Source organism: Neolamprologus brichardi, chromosome 17 (assembly GCF_056152115.1).
Source record: "Neolamprologus brichardi isolate AB-2024 chromosome 17, ASM5615211v1, whole genome shotgun sequence".
In the NCBI taxonomy this organism is placed as follows: Eukaryota; Metazoa; Chordata; class Actinopteri; order Cichliformes; family Cichlidae; genus Neolamprologus; species Neolamprologus brichardi.
In genome coordinates, this window is record NC_142120.1 from 1,373,672 (window position 1) to 1,387,087 (window position 13,416).

Below are 13,416 nucleotides of genomic sequence, written 5' to 3' on the forward strand. Positions count from 1 at the left end.
CCTTCCAGCGTCATACGACGCGACGGGAGTTTACTTTAGACAGCCGCAGTCTGAGGAGCCGGTGCTGCAGTCATTAATGATGCGGGGGGGGGGGGGGACAGAGCGTACTCTGACAAGTTTCTGGATGTGTGTGCGCTTTAGTTTTCTCGCCATGCGCGTGTGTGTGTGATGTAGCAATAAAAGCTGCGCGTTCGTCTCACCACGTCACTCGGGAGGTTGTGCAGGTCGTCGAAAGGGCTCTCCAGGGTGTTCGTGTCCACGTTCAGGATGACCACGTCCTCCAGCGAGCGACTGCGCACTCTCTGCGGGAGGAAAAGGGCGACGTTAGATATCCTCATCAGTACACACTCAAATCATTTATTGTTTTTCTTAATGATGGCTGAGACTTCCTGTGCGTCTGACATCTTTCAACATAATAAATATTTGGATTATTAAATCGTGAAACGACGGCACGATTTTAAACCCGCCGTGTGGCCCAGGTGCGTTTCCCGGGAGACAAAGTTATTTCTGTGCTGACGCCCCGGGAACGTGAACATCCAGCAGCCGCGGTTAAAGCTGCACAGTTATCACGCTCCTTTACGATTAAGGATGAAAAATGGCGCGCGGGGGAGAAAAATTATTAGAACGTGTTTACGGCGACGCGCGCGCCGACGCGAGCTGGCGAAATGAAGAATGGCGCCGAGAGGAAACATTTGGACCGCGCAAACATTTTCCACAGCGCCAAAAACCTCACGCATCAATAACAACGCCGTGATGCTGCGGCGTGCCGCGCGCATCCTGATGGCGACAAATTCAACAATTATTTCGGTGTGGTGCAGGATGCAGGCAGGTGTGTGTGCGGGGAGGGGGGGGGCGGCGTTGTGTGTGAATTTCTAGTTTGTCACTTTTGTGACAGCCTGTGCAGCGGAGGCTCACATGCTGATCTGGACTAATTATGTAGTGGCGGAAAGAAGGTCTGTCACGGATGCAGAGTGTGATAAATACTGCCACTGCCGCAACTGTCAGACAAATATCACACACACACGCGTGTGCATTAGAACATATGCATCTGCACAAACACACACACCTACATACTAACACTTACACACAAGTGTAAGCGTGTGTGTTCTTGCAACATGCATTCACACAAACAGCAGCGCTGCTGATGACTCGCCCCCCAAACAACACAATGAAGTAGGAACGCTCTTTGTTTGCAGACGCCGTCTTTGGTTTAAGGAAGCACGAAAGCAGCAGAGGAAGTGAAAAGGGAAAAAAATATAGCTTCACATTTTATTGAAACACTCAAATGAAAATAATCTACAAAATGAACACATTTTACATTCAAATCTACTGAAAAAGCTGAAGATTTTCAAACATACCTCGAGCAGACTGAGATGAACTCCCACAAAGTACGGCATAGGAGCGCTGTGGACAGAAAGAGAGACCTGTGAGGTCAGACGCTTACACCAAGGAAGCATTCATGGAGGACACTTCATGATGACATGAACCTTTAAATAAAAAATCACAGCTGTGGAAATGAGTTTCTTTGTATTCCATAAATGTAATCTGAATACATTTCAGATTACATGTGCTGAAATGTGAAGGCCTGACTTAAACTGATTAAGAACAGTGGTAATCATGTATCATTAAAAATAACAACGGTCACTAATCCTTAAAATAATTACAGTGGACACTGTTGCATGTACTGAACTCTATTTAATTGAATGCAGCTGACATTTACAGGCACAGGCGGCAACTTTTCTATTCACTGTAACAGCATCAGATTAACTGCAGCAGCACAAACTAATCTCATGTTACAGGATTTATTCTTAAAAGCAGGTAAAAACACAAAATGTGTTCTCGCCTTCCTTAAATCGCTGATTGAGACTTAAAGTAAATAAAAGATCAGTTTAACAATAACACACCAACTTTTAACCCTTTAAGACCTACCATAGAACAAAGTCCGCCAGAGCTTATATTATATGTTTACATGCTGTGGAGCCATTTTTGGGAGCATTTCAAGCTGATATACATCAATACAACCATTATAGCCTAAATTTTAATAATATGTCTGCATTAAGTGCATAGTAATTACATAAATTGCAAAAAAGTGCAATAAACTACAAAAAAATTGAAAATCGTTTTTGTTTTTTTAACATATATTTCTAGTTAGAGAAATTTAAGAGGCTTATCCCTCAAAACTGTAAATACAAAAAAGTTGCACAAAATAGTTTCCCACCACAGGAAATTTATTTTGAGTGTCTTCATAGTTTTATTTTTGAAATACACCAATTTTTATACACTGCAGGAAAAACTAAAATAAATATTATAATGCAAATTTGCAAAAAAGCAGCATATGCATCAAAATAAACTATTTCCAGCAGTGCAATATGAGTCCTAAGCATCCCAGAAACCACACAGAAAGTCATAAAGTCAAACATAACTTTTAAAAACACCAGTATAGGCTCATGAGGCCCTGATGGTAAAAAAAAATACATTTCTGCGAAAATGACGTCACTTCCTGTTTCTGGCAGGTCATGGTGGACATGCAAAAGTTCACGCTGATGGACGTAGGAAGTGTAACGAACAGCTGATCGGATCAGCAAAGCGTGTTTCTGGAATATTATGTTTTTGTTGCTGCAAGTGCTTTTTATGCAGTTTTTGCAAAACTATATGTGGAAGGAAACTGTGACCGAGGACAAGCTGATGGCATAAGATGTAAGTACAACTCCTCCGGTTTCATATGCAAAAACAATTATTGTGCTAGCTCACGTGGTTGCAGAGCTACTGGGATTTAAAAATAGTTACGCAAAACAGAGCGTGCTGCTCTGACCGGCTTTAAAGGGTTAATGACATACAGTATAAATGCAAGACGTGGTGGTTAATAACAAAAGTATAAAACAACAACATCAGTGGAACATTTCAGGCTTGTTTTCTCTCCAAGTCGACTGATAGTTTCAGGAAGTGCAGAAAGTTAAAGGGCAGATGTGTCAAGAGTTTTATTTTTATTTTCAAAAACAAAATAAAAAATAAAGTGTTTTGGGTTTTTCGGGGTTATTATCATGTCGTCCTTATTTGCTGTGATATATCTTCGTTTTCAAAGTTTGCGGAAAGGAAAAGTTGAATCACGGACCGCTCGCCATCAGCACGAGGATGAAAACCAACAAAAACAGTCAAATAATAGAAAGCGTTTTTACGATGAGGTTTGCAGAGGCGGTAATAATCGGATAGTTCGGGGTCAGCGTGTTCCTGGGCAGAATGATTCAGCAGCCACAGGCTTGTAATCAGCTTAAAGTGAAAAACAAGCAGCAGGTCTGGACGCTGTTTTATGAATGTTCGACATTTACGCAGATCCAGTTACACAAACAGTGTAGCAGAGACACACACACACACACATGTAATTGCATTATCTAATCAGCGCATGGAGGACGCCGCTGTGATTGAATAAGTTAATGATGAGTCTTTGCAGAGTGTTGAAAATCATATTTCCCTGTCAGTGATTTATGGTGAAGCGCTGGACAAACGGAACCGCGCTGCAAACGCTTCACACGTTCAGATCTGACGTCGACCCGAGCACATGCGGCTTTGCAGACGAGCCGCGACTCCCACGTCCAGATTCAGTCAAGTCCGTCCAGATTTGTCGGATCTGCGTCGGATCGCTGGTAACGAAACCCTGAGAGAGCCCAGATGATGAGAGCGCGGCGGCGCCGGCATGAAATATGGAGCTCGGCGATCGTTCATTATGTCGAGGAAGCCACACGTGAGAAGTCGCGCCACAAGAGGAATCACAAGAACATGAAGAACGGGCGGGAGAACGTGTGAACACGAGCGTCTGCGCTTTTAGTGGCGTGCACGTCTGCACACGTGTGCGCTGCAGAGAAAACGCTGCTGATGCTCGTGGTGTTTGCTGTGTGCGCTGCAGAGGTGGTCGGCCTTACCAGCAGTAGTCCAGAAGATGCGGGGGCAGCACGGGGATGAAGATGTGCTGCCAGTACAGGGGGAAGAGCAAAGCGGCGGCGCCGTGGACACACGCAGTTAACTGCGGGAAGAGAGAGAAGACGTGAGGGCGAGAGATTTAAAAGGAAAAACTTTGAGCAACAACATAAAATTCATGAAACAGTTTGGAGACTTTTAAGTAATAAATTACTTTAAAAAATGACTACACTGGCCCCGCCCACACCCTGTTGTGTCCTTTAATATAAACCAAACATGCAGTCGTTTCACGCGAACGCATCCTCGTCCGTTTCTGATGGCCGAGCCCGCTGACAGGCCCCGCCTCCCACCTCGTGACAGAGAAAGCAGAGACGACTGATGTGAAAGAAAACTATTAAAAAGATCGATCTGAGAAAGGCAGCACAGTCAACACGCGTCCAGCGCCGTCTCCGTATCGATTTACTCGTCGAGGGTCATTAGAGCAAAAATATTTTGCTGCTATTGCACCTGGCCATTACGAGTCATTACTCAAAAACACGGATCCTGACCCCGTTTGTTTAAAGAGTCAGAGTTCATCATTAAAATCTTTTGAAATCAGTGTCAGTGAGTCGTGATTGTGCTGCGACCTGCACAAACGCAACAAAAGAAGCCAAAACAGTGACAGCAGCCATAAAAATCTGAATTACCCCGACCACGACGACGGGGAAATTAAAAGGGAAAAAACAGAATAATTAACCTCTTTTTTAAACAAATAATGAGGAGCGATCACGTGAGGATGACACTGCTTTTCAAAGGAGCTTTTTACACTGTCAAACCAACGTTACACCCAGAATTAAAGTCATTGTCTTCCATTGTCTTAAAGCCAGCATCTCCCTCTTGACATCTCATCACATGAAACCGAGCTACAGTAATGACCTGCAGCGCACGCACACACACACACACACACACACACACACACACACACACACACACACACACACACACACACACACACACACACACACACACACACAGAAAGAGGCGTTAGCTCATCCCCCAGATTAAAATAACATGATTAAATATGGAAAGAGAACAGAGGTCTGAGGGGCTCCTGCGGGACTTCATTAGGGCAAATTGCCAAAGAATGAAACATGAGTTAGCCAAGAGAGACTGCGGGCTAGGCCAATACCGCCGGGACCCCGGAGCAGCAGCCGCCGTTATACCGCTGCAGCTTCACAGTCAATGTGTGAAGCGGACACACGCTATCAGACGCACACGCGCGCAACTGCCAGGAGACCCCCTGCTCGCCGACACACGCGGTGTCACAATTGACCGGCCAAAAGCGGGCGGCTGAAAACCACCGCTGCCAGAGAGAGAGAGGGGCCCCACCCCTCTGAATCCACCCAAAGATCAAGCCCGGACATCTGAAAAGCTCACAACAGAAAGCCCGTGTGTGTGTGTGTGTGTGTGTGTGTGTGTTTCCCTCCCAGCGTGTGTGTTTGGCCAACGTCTTCTCTTTTTTCCGTTCGTTTTAATTGTCTCTCTGCAATCTCTCGCACACGCAGTCCCACAATAGTTAAGACTTAATCAACATTTAATTGGTGTCTTGCTCTGTGGATCTGCATATGCATATTCCTGCTTCCTGCTGTCTTCAAATAAAACAACAATGCCACGCTCCTGTCAGGATTAATTCCCTGGCAAACAGTTTGGGTTTTTTTTATTTTTCTGTGTTTTTTTGTTAATTCTGAAAATAAATCAATGCTATGAATATTAATGTGTGAAAGTGAAGCGCTTGGTGGAAAAGTGACGATCAGAACTCTCACGCCCTGCGATGCTGAGGGGCCATTAAAATCGGGAAAGGTCACCGATCTGGCTGCGGTTGTGCACGCATGTGTGCACGTGTGCATGCATGTGCACGCACATAAGTGCAGAGCCAACAGGCTACTGTATCCCTCCTCTGGGAGTGAGAGACAAGCCCCAGCCATTCGCTGGTACCAGGAGGTAATGGCTCAGAACACCTCGCTAACCAACTCCAATTATCTCCACCAAGCCTCAAGGTGAGCCCCCCAACCGGCGTGATTTACTCTCAGGTTGAAAGTGAAAACAGGAGTATCTCTGTGCTCCTCTTCTTCCCAGGCTGGGTGGCTGGCTTGGAGTCGGCCCAGAAGGGAGTCTGAAACTAAGATAATGATTTATAAAGCAAATCTAGATTTCACTTTTCATTTATGTGCTATCTCCAAAGCGGTGGAAGCGGCAGCGCGCCTCAGATAAGCCAACTCGAAGGGAACTCCAGAGGAATACTTCACATATTTGCTTCTCTAATTCAGCTTCACACACACACGTGTCCTTGTCCTGGTTTTACAACAGATGAGGCAAAAAGTAAAAGGAGGATAAATTGAAAAGAAAAAAGAAGATACCCTGTTTTTTTTTCTTCATTTATAGGGGGGCTTCACATGAGAGTGGGTCATGAGAGGCTAAGGCTGATAAAATATTTGCCAGGCTGATAAATAATAGATGAGTGGAGCCAAATGGCTTACACGCTCCACAAAAGACCTGGTGCTTAATATTCCATTCAATGGAGAATCACAGATACAGTCCCCAAGAACAAATACAGGATTAGGTGCTGGGTCCAGTCCTCGGGGAGCAGGGCTGTGCCCGGTAATGAGGGGCTGCCTGCCTCCTGCACACTGTGTGTGTGTGTTGCCCCTTCCTCTGAGAGAAGCTAACCGATTATACAGCGACAGCCTGCTTCAAAAAGCAGTCAAGGTCTTTGGTTCTGCCCTGAGAGCTTTTTAGTGTAGCCGAGACAGAAAGTGTCCACACTAACACGGGTCTTCCCAGATCTATTCAGCGAGACTAAAGGACGGACGGACGGAAAGAGAGGGATCGAGAGGAGGAGGTGAAAGTTGGAGAAGAGGAAGAAAATTCAACTCAAAGTCGACGCCATGAACTCAGGATTTAAGCAGTTTATCAATAATGAGGTTTGGATGTGATGCTTCCTTTGTGTGTTTCCTGATCCGTCAGCAGCAGAATAGAAAATATTTTATTTGCCACATTTTCACTGAATCAAGGACATGTAGATAAATAAACCTCAATTTTTATGACCGAGCAGCAGCGCCCGACCCCCTCGACACATCAGCGCTCTGCGGTACCCTCCCCATTATTCTTCACCTGACGCAGACTGACACGAGGCACCAACAATGTTGCTACGATTGCACTTAAAGAGGTCCTACGATGGTCGCCGAGCCTTTAACCAGCTGCTCTCTGGTTTAAACGCAGCAAGAATAACCGCTGCTGCAGGCGACCTCAGTCAACGCGGCGCTCTTGACCTCCTCGCACCGGCCTGAAAGACTCGCTGCCTCTCCTTCCAACTTTGTCCCTGCGCGCTCTCCAAACTCAATCCTGTTTTCTCATTTCATCCCAAGTCTCCATTACTTATTCCGTTTCCTCCTCTCCTCCTGCTGTCCTTCTGTCCCTCACCCCCCCCCACCTCCCTGTCATTGTATTGCTGTGTTAGCCTTTCCCTCTCCTCTCCCGAGTAGTCACCAATTACCCACGCTCTGCTTTTCCCTCTGTTGACAAACGCCGGTGTCAGGCTCTGTGCGACGCAAGCGTGCCACAAACAGGTAGGTGGCGAGGGGGTAGAGAGGGCACGCAGGACAACGCAGGCAACAGCCAACGCCAGGCCTCCCACACGGTCCCTCACAGGAAGACAGAAGGCATAAGGTACAAACACCTGTGAGCGCAGACGACACGCACAACAGATGCATGTTTAAAAAAAAGAAGCCGACGCTCTGCACGCACATATGCACGCACGCCGTCGCAGAGACGGGGCAGAGACGAGTCTATTGAGGACAAGGAGGTGAGGGAGGAGGGGGGAGGATGTCCTGATGTTCTGCAGTTGCCCAACAACACACAGACACATTAAGACTCCCAGGAAGAGGCAAAGTCAGAGAGAACGAGAGGTGTAGCGGGAGAGAGCGAGAGACGGACAGAAAATAATATGTCAGAGAGAAAGAATTACTAAGAGCGAGAGCGAGGGGGGAGAGACACCGAGAGGAGTGGGAGAAAGAGAGACGGGGAAGGAACAGAGGAAAAGGCTGGAAACAGAGAGGCAGCTGGCACTCCAGGGCACGCTGGATGGATAGCTCCTTGTTAGCATAGGCCTGACAGCCTGATGAGAGGGCTGCTGTCAGCCAGCGCCGGGGTCGGGCTTGTGTGAATTTGGGCGATAGGCAGGGCAGAGGCTGGGCTGCGGAGCTGGGGGGCCTCGGCATATGAAAGACTCAGAGGGGGGCCTCCCAGCTGACTAGTTAGAGGAAGGGCCGATGCAGCCCTATTATACGGGCCTATGACAAGGCTGCACGCACGGCTGGCTCCCGCCCCTGCGCCACCGCCGACTCGCTTTTTTTTTTAAACAAAAAACAAAAAAAAGAGAAAACAGCGGCGCCGTTCACCTCTGGTCACGAAACAGCAATAAGTCAACTGACGCATTGTTGTACGATCATGATTTATTCCTTTGCTTTTGGCTGCTCGCGCGGCAGCCGTGTACCGACAGACTGACACGCCGGGTTCACCGGGGGCTTTAACACAGGCAGCACCTCGAGCAGGCAGAATAAATGCAGCACATCTCCGAGTGTGTGTGTGTGTGTCTACTCCCCGTCTCTCTGCTCGGTTGAGATGCTGGACAGGCGGAGGTGGTGAAAAGCAGCTGGATGGTACTAACGATGTTACTAACAATACTTTCTCTCATACATCTTCTATCTGTAGAAGCAGAAACACTGTCTGTCCATCCAGAGGCTGCCGACTTTAACCAACATTCGGACCAACTCTGACATAATTATAATTCTCTCATCCAGTAACATACTCGATCACAACCGGATAACGAGCCGCTTTCAAGCTAAGTACGTAAACGCTCAGATACGCGGCGTCGAGCCATTTCCGCTTGAACTCGCGGGTCAATCTGCCCGACAACAAAAACATCACAGGAGCAGTAATAACGCCGGGCCTGCTCGCAATCCCAGCGGAGATGTGAAAATACTTCTGTGCTGCAGTTCCTGACATATAACGCTACCAAACCCAAACACCTCTCCCCGAGGAAGACGGATGGATAGATGAGCGGATGAAGAATTGCGGAGGATAAAAGGCTCGCGGAGGTAAAGGTCTGACGTGGAGGCTCTTAAAATATCCTGTCGGCATATATTTGTTAGAAAAACAAGCTGAGATTTGTCTTCGGGCAGCAGAGGACTGTAAATCACAGACAGGGAGAAAATAAAAAAATCCCCCCCTCTCCCCTCCCCCAAGTGTTCCTGCTGAAACAAAAACAGTCTCACCCTTTAGTCTGATCATTTACATCGTGCACCGCTGCTGTCACTGCACCGTGTGCTGCTTGGATCTCCAGCACAGGTGCTGCTGGTCTGAGGAGCTGAGGGGAGACAGGTGAGATCCTCTAAGGGGCTGAGTCACAGCTCTTCCTGATTATAGCTCCTGTGGGAGAGCTTGGGAACTGTTCCCTGCAGCACCCAAAACGCCACACGTGGGCCCCTGTGGCTGCTAAGTGTTCTGCAAAGGTGGGACCAGCAGATATAGGATGACATCACTTCCCTCTCCCGCCTCACAAACGTTTGGCCTCATCAGCAGCGAGGATGACGGAGAGATTTCCTCCCTCGTGCAAACATCAGAAGCAAGTTTCCCGCCTCTGTGGACATCAATGCGTTCCCATTATAGGACGCAAATAATCCAGCTTTATGGTGGGCTGCCCGTCAGACCGGGCGGGGGCAGAGGGGTCGACAGATCTCAGATAAATATTCTCAGCATACTTGTTAGGGTTTGATATCCTGCTGGAATATTGATGAAGGGACTCGTGTTCAATCTATGCTTCAGCCACATACTTTATAACGAGGGTGTTAGCGCTCCACACAAAGGCATCAACAGCCCCACACGAAGCTCCACCTCGACTCGAATCACAAAAAGAAAAGCACAAAGAGTGTTTGTGGAGCGTCTGGCGGCTCGGACTCACAGTGCTGAGCTTGCTTGAGGTAATGATGATGCGGCGTTCGTGCAGCATGCTGGCGTAGAGCTGGAGCATGTTGTTGACGTCCACGGCCACGAAGTACTCGGTCAGGTTTCTCTGGAGATGGACAAGAACAGGAGGACATTCAGGTTGGTAACAAACTGTCCCGGCACAACTCGTTTGCAGTAAAGCGCCGACGCTGCAGCAGTTGCACGATTGCACGCACTGTTTGGGAGAAGGAGGACAAACTCGTGCTAACTGTCCCCGCCTTAACGCTTCGAGCTGAGACTTGAATGCAGAAATCAACAAAGGACTTGAGCTCAGTTTGAATCTAGCAACAGCCATGCCAGTCTGTGAACCTTGACATTAAAAGCAGAAGCACCGCAGGAGCTAAAGCTGATACAAGAGCGTGATGCAATCGTTTCAAAGAGTGACATGTGTATCTGATTAAAAACGATTAGAGGCGAAGATGTTCCCAGAATACAGGGATTTCTCTTTATCTCTTCCTTTTCTTTTCCACGCATACTTACACTCTCAGGGATAGTTGGCAGTCCATTGATATCCGGGGCGATGAAGTAGGAGTGCTGCGAAAACACAAACATGAGGAGAAAGAAGAGGGAAGGTCACGAGCGAGGCACGCAGGAGAGAACGAGGGGAAGAGGGAGAGAAAAAGGCCGTTCACTTTGTTCTATGATTTATGGCTCATCTTCAGCTCTGTCTATATGAATTGCTGAGCTGGTGTCTGAACTGTGGCAATGCTTTTATCAGGCCTACAGAACAGAGAAAGCTCAATAGCAGCTCAGCTCCCCGTAGACACCGACTGGGGTGATGTCTCCGGTGGAAAACGGAGTCTTTATTTAAGCGTTAAAAAGGCTCGCGGAGAGCGCGCGTGCACGGCTGCGCGCAGACACACACTCTCGGGTTGTTTAGAGGATCACAGGGCTGCCTGTCTCACTTTGGGAGAGCAGGGCAGGTTCAGTGTTCAGATCAAAGAGGCCTGAGAGAGGTGCTGTTTGGAGGTAGACAAACCACCAGGTGAAACACACTGTTGTGTGTCTCGCACACACACTCTCCTGGAAGTACAGCTGCGCTTCTCTGAGGCCTCGACTCAACCATCTGTTGCAGCTCGTTCACAGGTTAGAGTCTCTGAAACACACGCTGACACAAATCAGGTTAAAACGGATCAAAACTTTCAACTCTTTACATCATTAAACAGTCGTTTACATTGGGAGTAAACAGCAATGAATTACACAACAATGAAATCCTGCACCACCACCAGCACCACCCATTAAAAGTCCACCACAGTCAGGCAGGAAAAAAGCATGGAAACTTACTGCACAGGTGTCCAACTCCAGACCTCGATGGCCGCTGTCCTGCAGGTTTCAGATGTGTCCTTGATCCAACACAGCTGATTTAAACGGCTAAATGACCTTAACATGTCCTGAAGTTCTCCAGAGACCTGGGCTGTGTCCCAATTCATCCTTAAAGGCCGCATTTTAAGGCCGATTACGTCACCGTGACGAAGGCTGTCCCAATTCAAAGGCTGCTCGAAATGCGGCCCTCAAATGCGTCCTTCATTTCCCTGAATTTCAAGGACGTGGCGGTGTAGACTTCGTGGCCCAACATATCCCAGAATGCATAGCGCGGCGGTGGGTGTGGATAATTTTGCCGAAAAAAAACGGCGGATGAGGGGCGCCCGAAGAGTAAACTTTAAGTAAGTACTGAATATTATGTCACTTATTTATGTGCAAATGTTTAATAACGAAGAACATTAAAACATTCCTGTTGGCCACATGTCGGCAAAGTCATGTGACATTAGTGACGTTTGTACTAACTTGGTTTTAAAGCCTTTACTTTAAAATATACGCCGTTCAATAGCTGAGCTTAATCAGAGAATGATCAAAGCTCATGTAGAAACAAACAAACGAACAAAAGATTTTCTCCTTCATTTCTGTCAAACAAAGCTGTATGAAACGTTTCCAGCTGTTAGTATCATGGTTGCTAGGCAACCTGGGCGGCGCGACGGAGGCTAGACCGTCCCATCTGACAAGCCTCGCACTTCCGGCCTTAGCGGTCTTTAAGTACGCGGCCCTTGAGGATCGTTGAGGCTGCAGACCCTGAATTGGGATACAGCCCTGGGAATGAACTCATCCTGTGATTCTGATGTGCTGACCCAGGTGAGATCTAAAACCTGCAGGACACTGACCCTCGAGGCCTGGAGCTCCCACCTCTGTTTTAACGGTAAAAGGATCCGGTTTCTGTTCTGAGCTCATCTGATTTCATCTTTGCCACTTTGAATGACATTATCGACGAATCCGATTCAGCGTTTCCAAAGAATGACGCTCCGCCAGCTCATCTTATGATCGCTTTGATGCTGAAGACTAAACTCTGCATCGCTCCAAAGTTGGGCATTTCTACGGATACGTTAAAGTCTTTCTACAAAGAGACACAGCAGATTTTATTTGCACATCATCATAATTTAATGTTGTTTGAATTCTCTGCCTGGCGACAAAGAAATATTCAGTTTAGTGTAAAACAAACAGCGCTTTCACTCCTTAAATAAATGTGAGTTAGGGTCAAAAAAATGTGAAAAACCAATTTTCACAAGTAAACCATCCGTTTGGTCCCAGCGGACGGTCACCGTGCTGGTTGAACAAAGCTCCGAAGAGATAAAGACGCAGCAAATAAACAGAAACTGGAGCAGACATCAAGGTCTCTCCCCCGAAGCTCTCTATTATTGCTAAAGCCGTATTTGTATGCATATTTTGCACGGCAACTTTCTGCAGCTGAAAAATAAAAACAAATTCGTTCTGATCGCTTAACGAGATGTGGGCTTGCTCGCCGAGACAGGAGAGCTCACGCACTGCAAACACTAACCAGACGCTCGCTCAGCCTCAACATCCGTAAGTTCTCTTAAAGATCCTTTTGTGACTTTTTGCTGATCAGCCCAAAACAATGTTTCTTCTTGTTGCCAAGTAAGAAACAAAGCCACGTGATTTTCCTGCCCTCGGTGATGTCTGACAGAAAACATTAAAGCACAGGAGCGTCTCCTGTTTCCACGTGCTGATTAGAATTACAGTTAAATCAACGTCAGGCGCAGCGTCGCTGTTTTCATGTAGAGAAACACTGATGGTTAGTTTGTGGTTACGCTGCAGCCTCGATGCAGAGGTAGAGCTGCGGACAAATAAAACTGCACACAAATAATAGGGGTGGGGGAAAAAATCGATACCGTGTAGCATCGTGATATTTTGTTTGTAATGTAATGTAATGTATCGATACATTTGTAATGTATCGATACGGAGACAGCAGAAATCGATATTTTGTTACAAAAAAAGTTTTTGTGGAATGTTGATCAGCTCCTTTTTCTGAGCAAGAATCCTGACATTCCTTCACTGTCCAAATGTGACAGTTTACTTATTTTAATTTAAGACATGTTTTATTTTAATTAATTAAGTTTAAAACTTTTTTATTTAATGTAAAATTATATTTTGTTTTAATTTACTTTCAAATTC

At 46.8% G+C, this 13,416-nt stretch overlaps 1 protein-coding gene across 2 annotated transcripts in view; it reads right to left on the bottom strand.

Annotated features, from left to right (window-relative positions):
- Positions 1–13,416, bottom strand: part of dennd1b (DENN/MADD domain containing 1B) — a 103,345-nt gene that overhangs the window by 36,736 nt on the left and 53,193 nt on the right. For both annotated transcript variants that reach the window (XM_087830461.1, XM_087830460.1), the window contains 5 exons: positions 10,435–10,488; positions 9,911–10,021; positions 3,918–4,018; positions 1,359–1,404; positions 201–302 (listed from right to left, as the gene is read on the bottom strand). In XM_087830461.1, the coding sequence (XP_087686587.1) occupies positions 201–302; positions 1,359–1,404; positions 3,918–4,018; positions 9,911–10,021; positions 10,435–10,488 (414 nt within the window). The remainder of the gene's footprint in view (positions 1–200; positions 303–1,358; positions 1,405–3,917; positions 4,019–9,910; positions 10,022–10,434; positions 10,489–13,416) is intronic.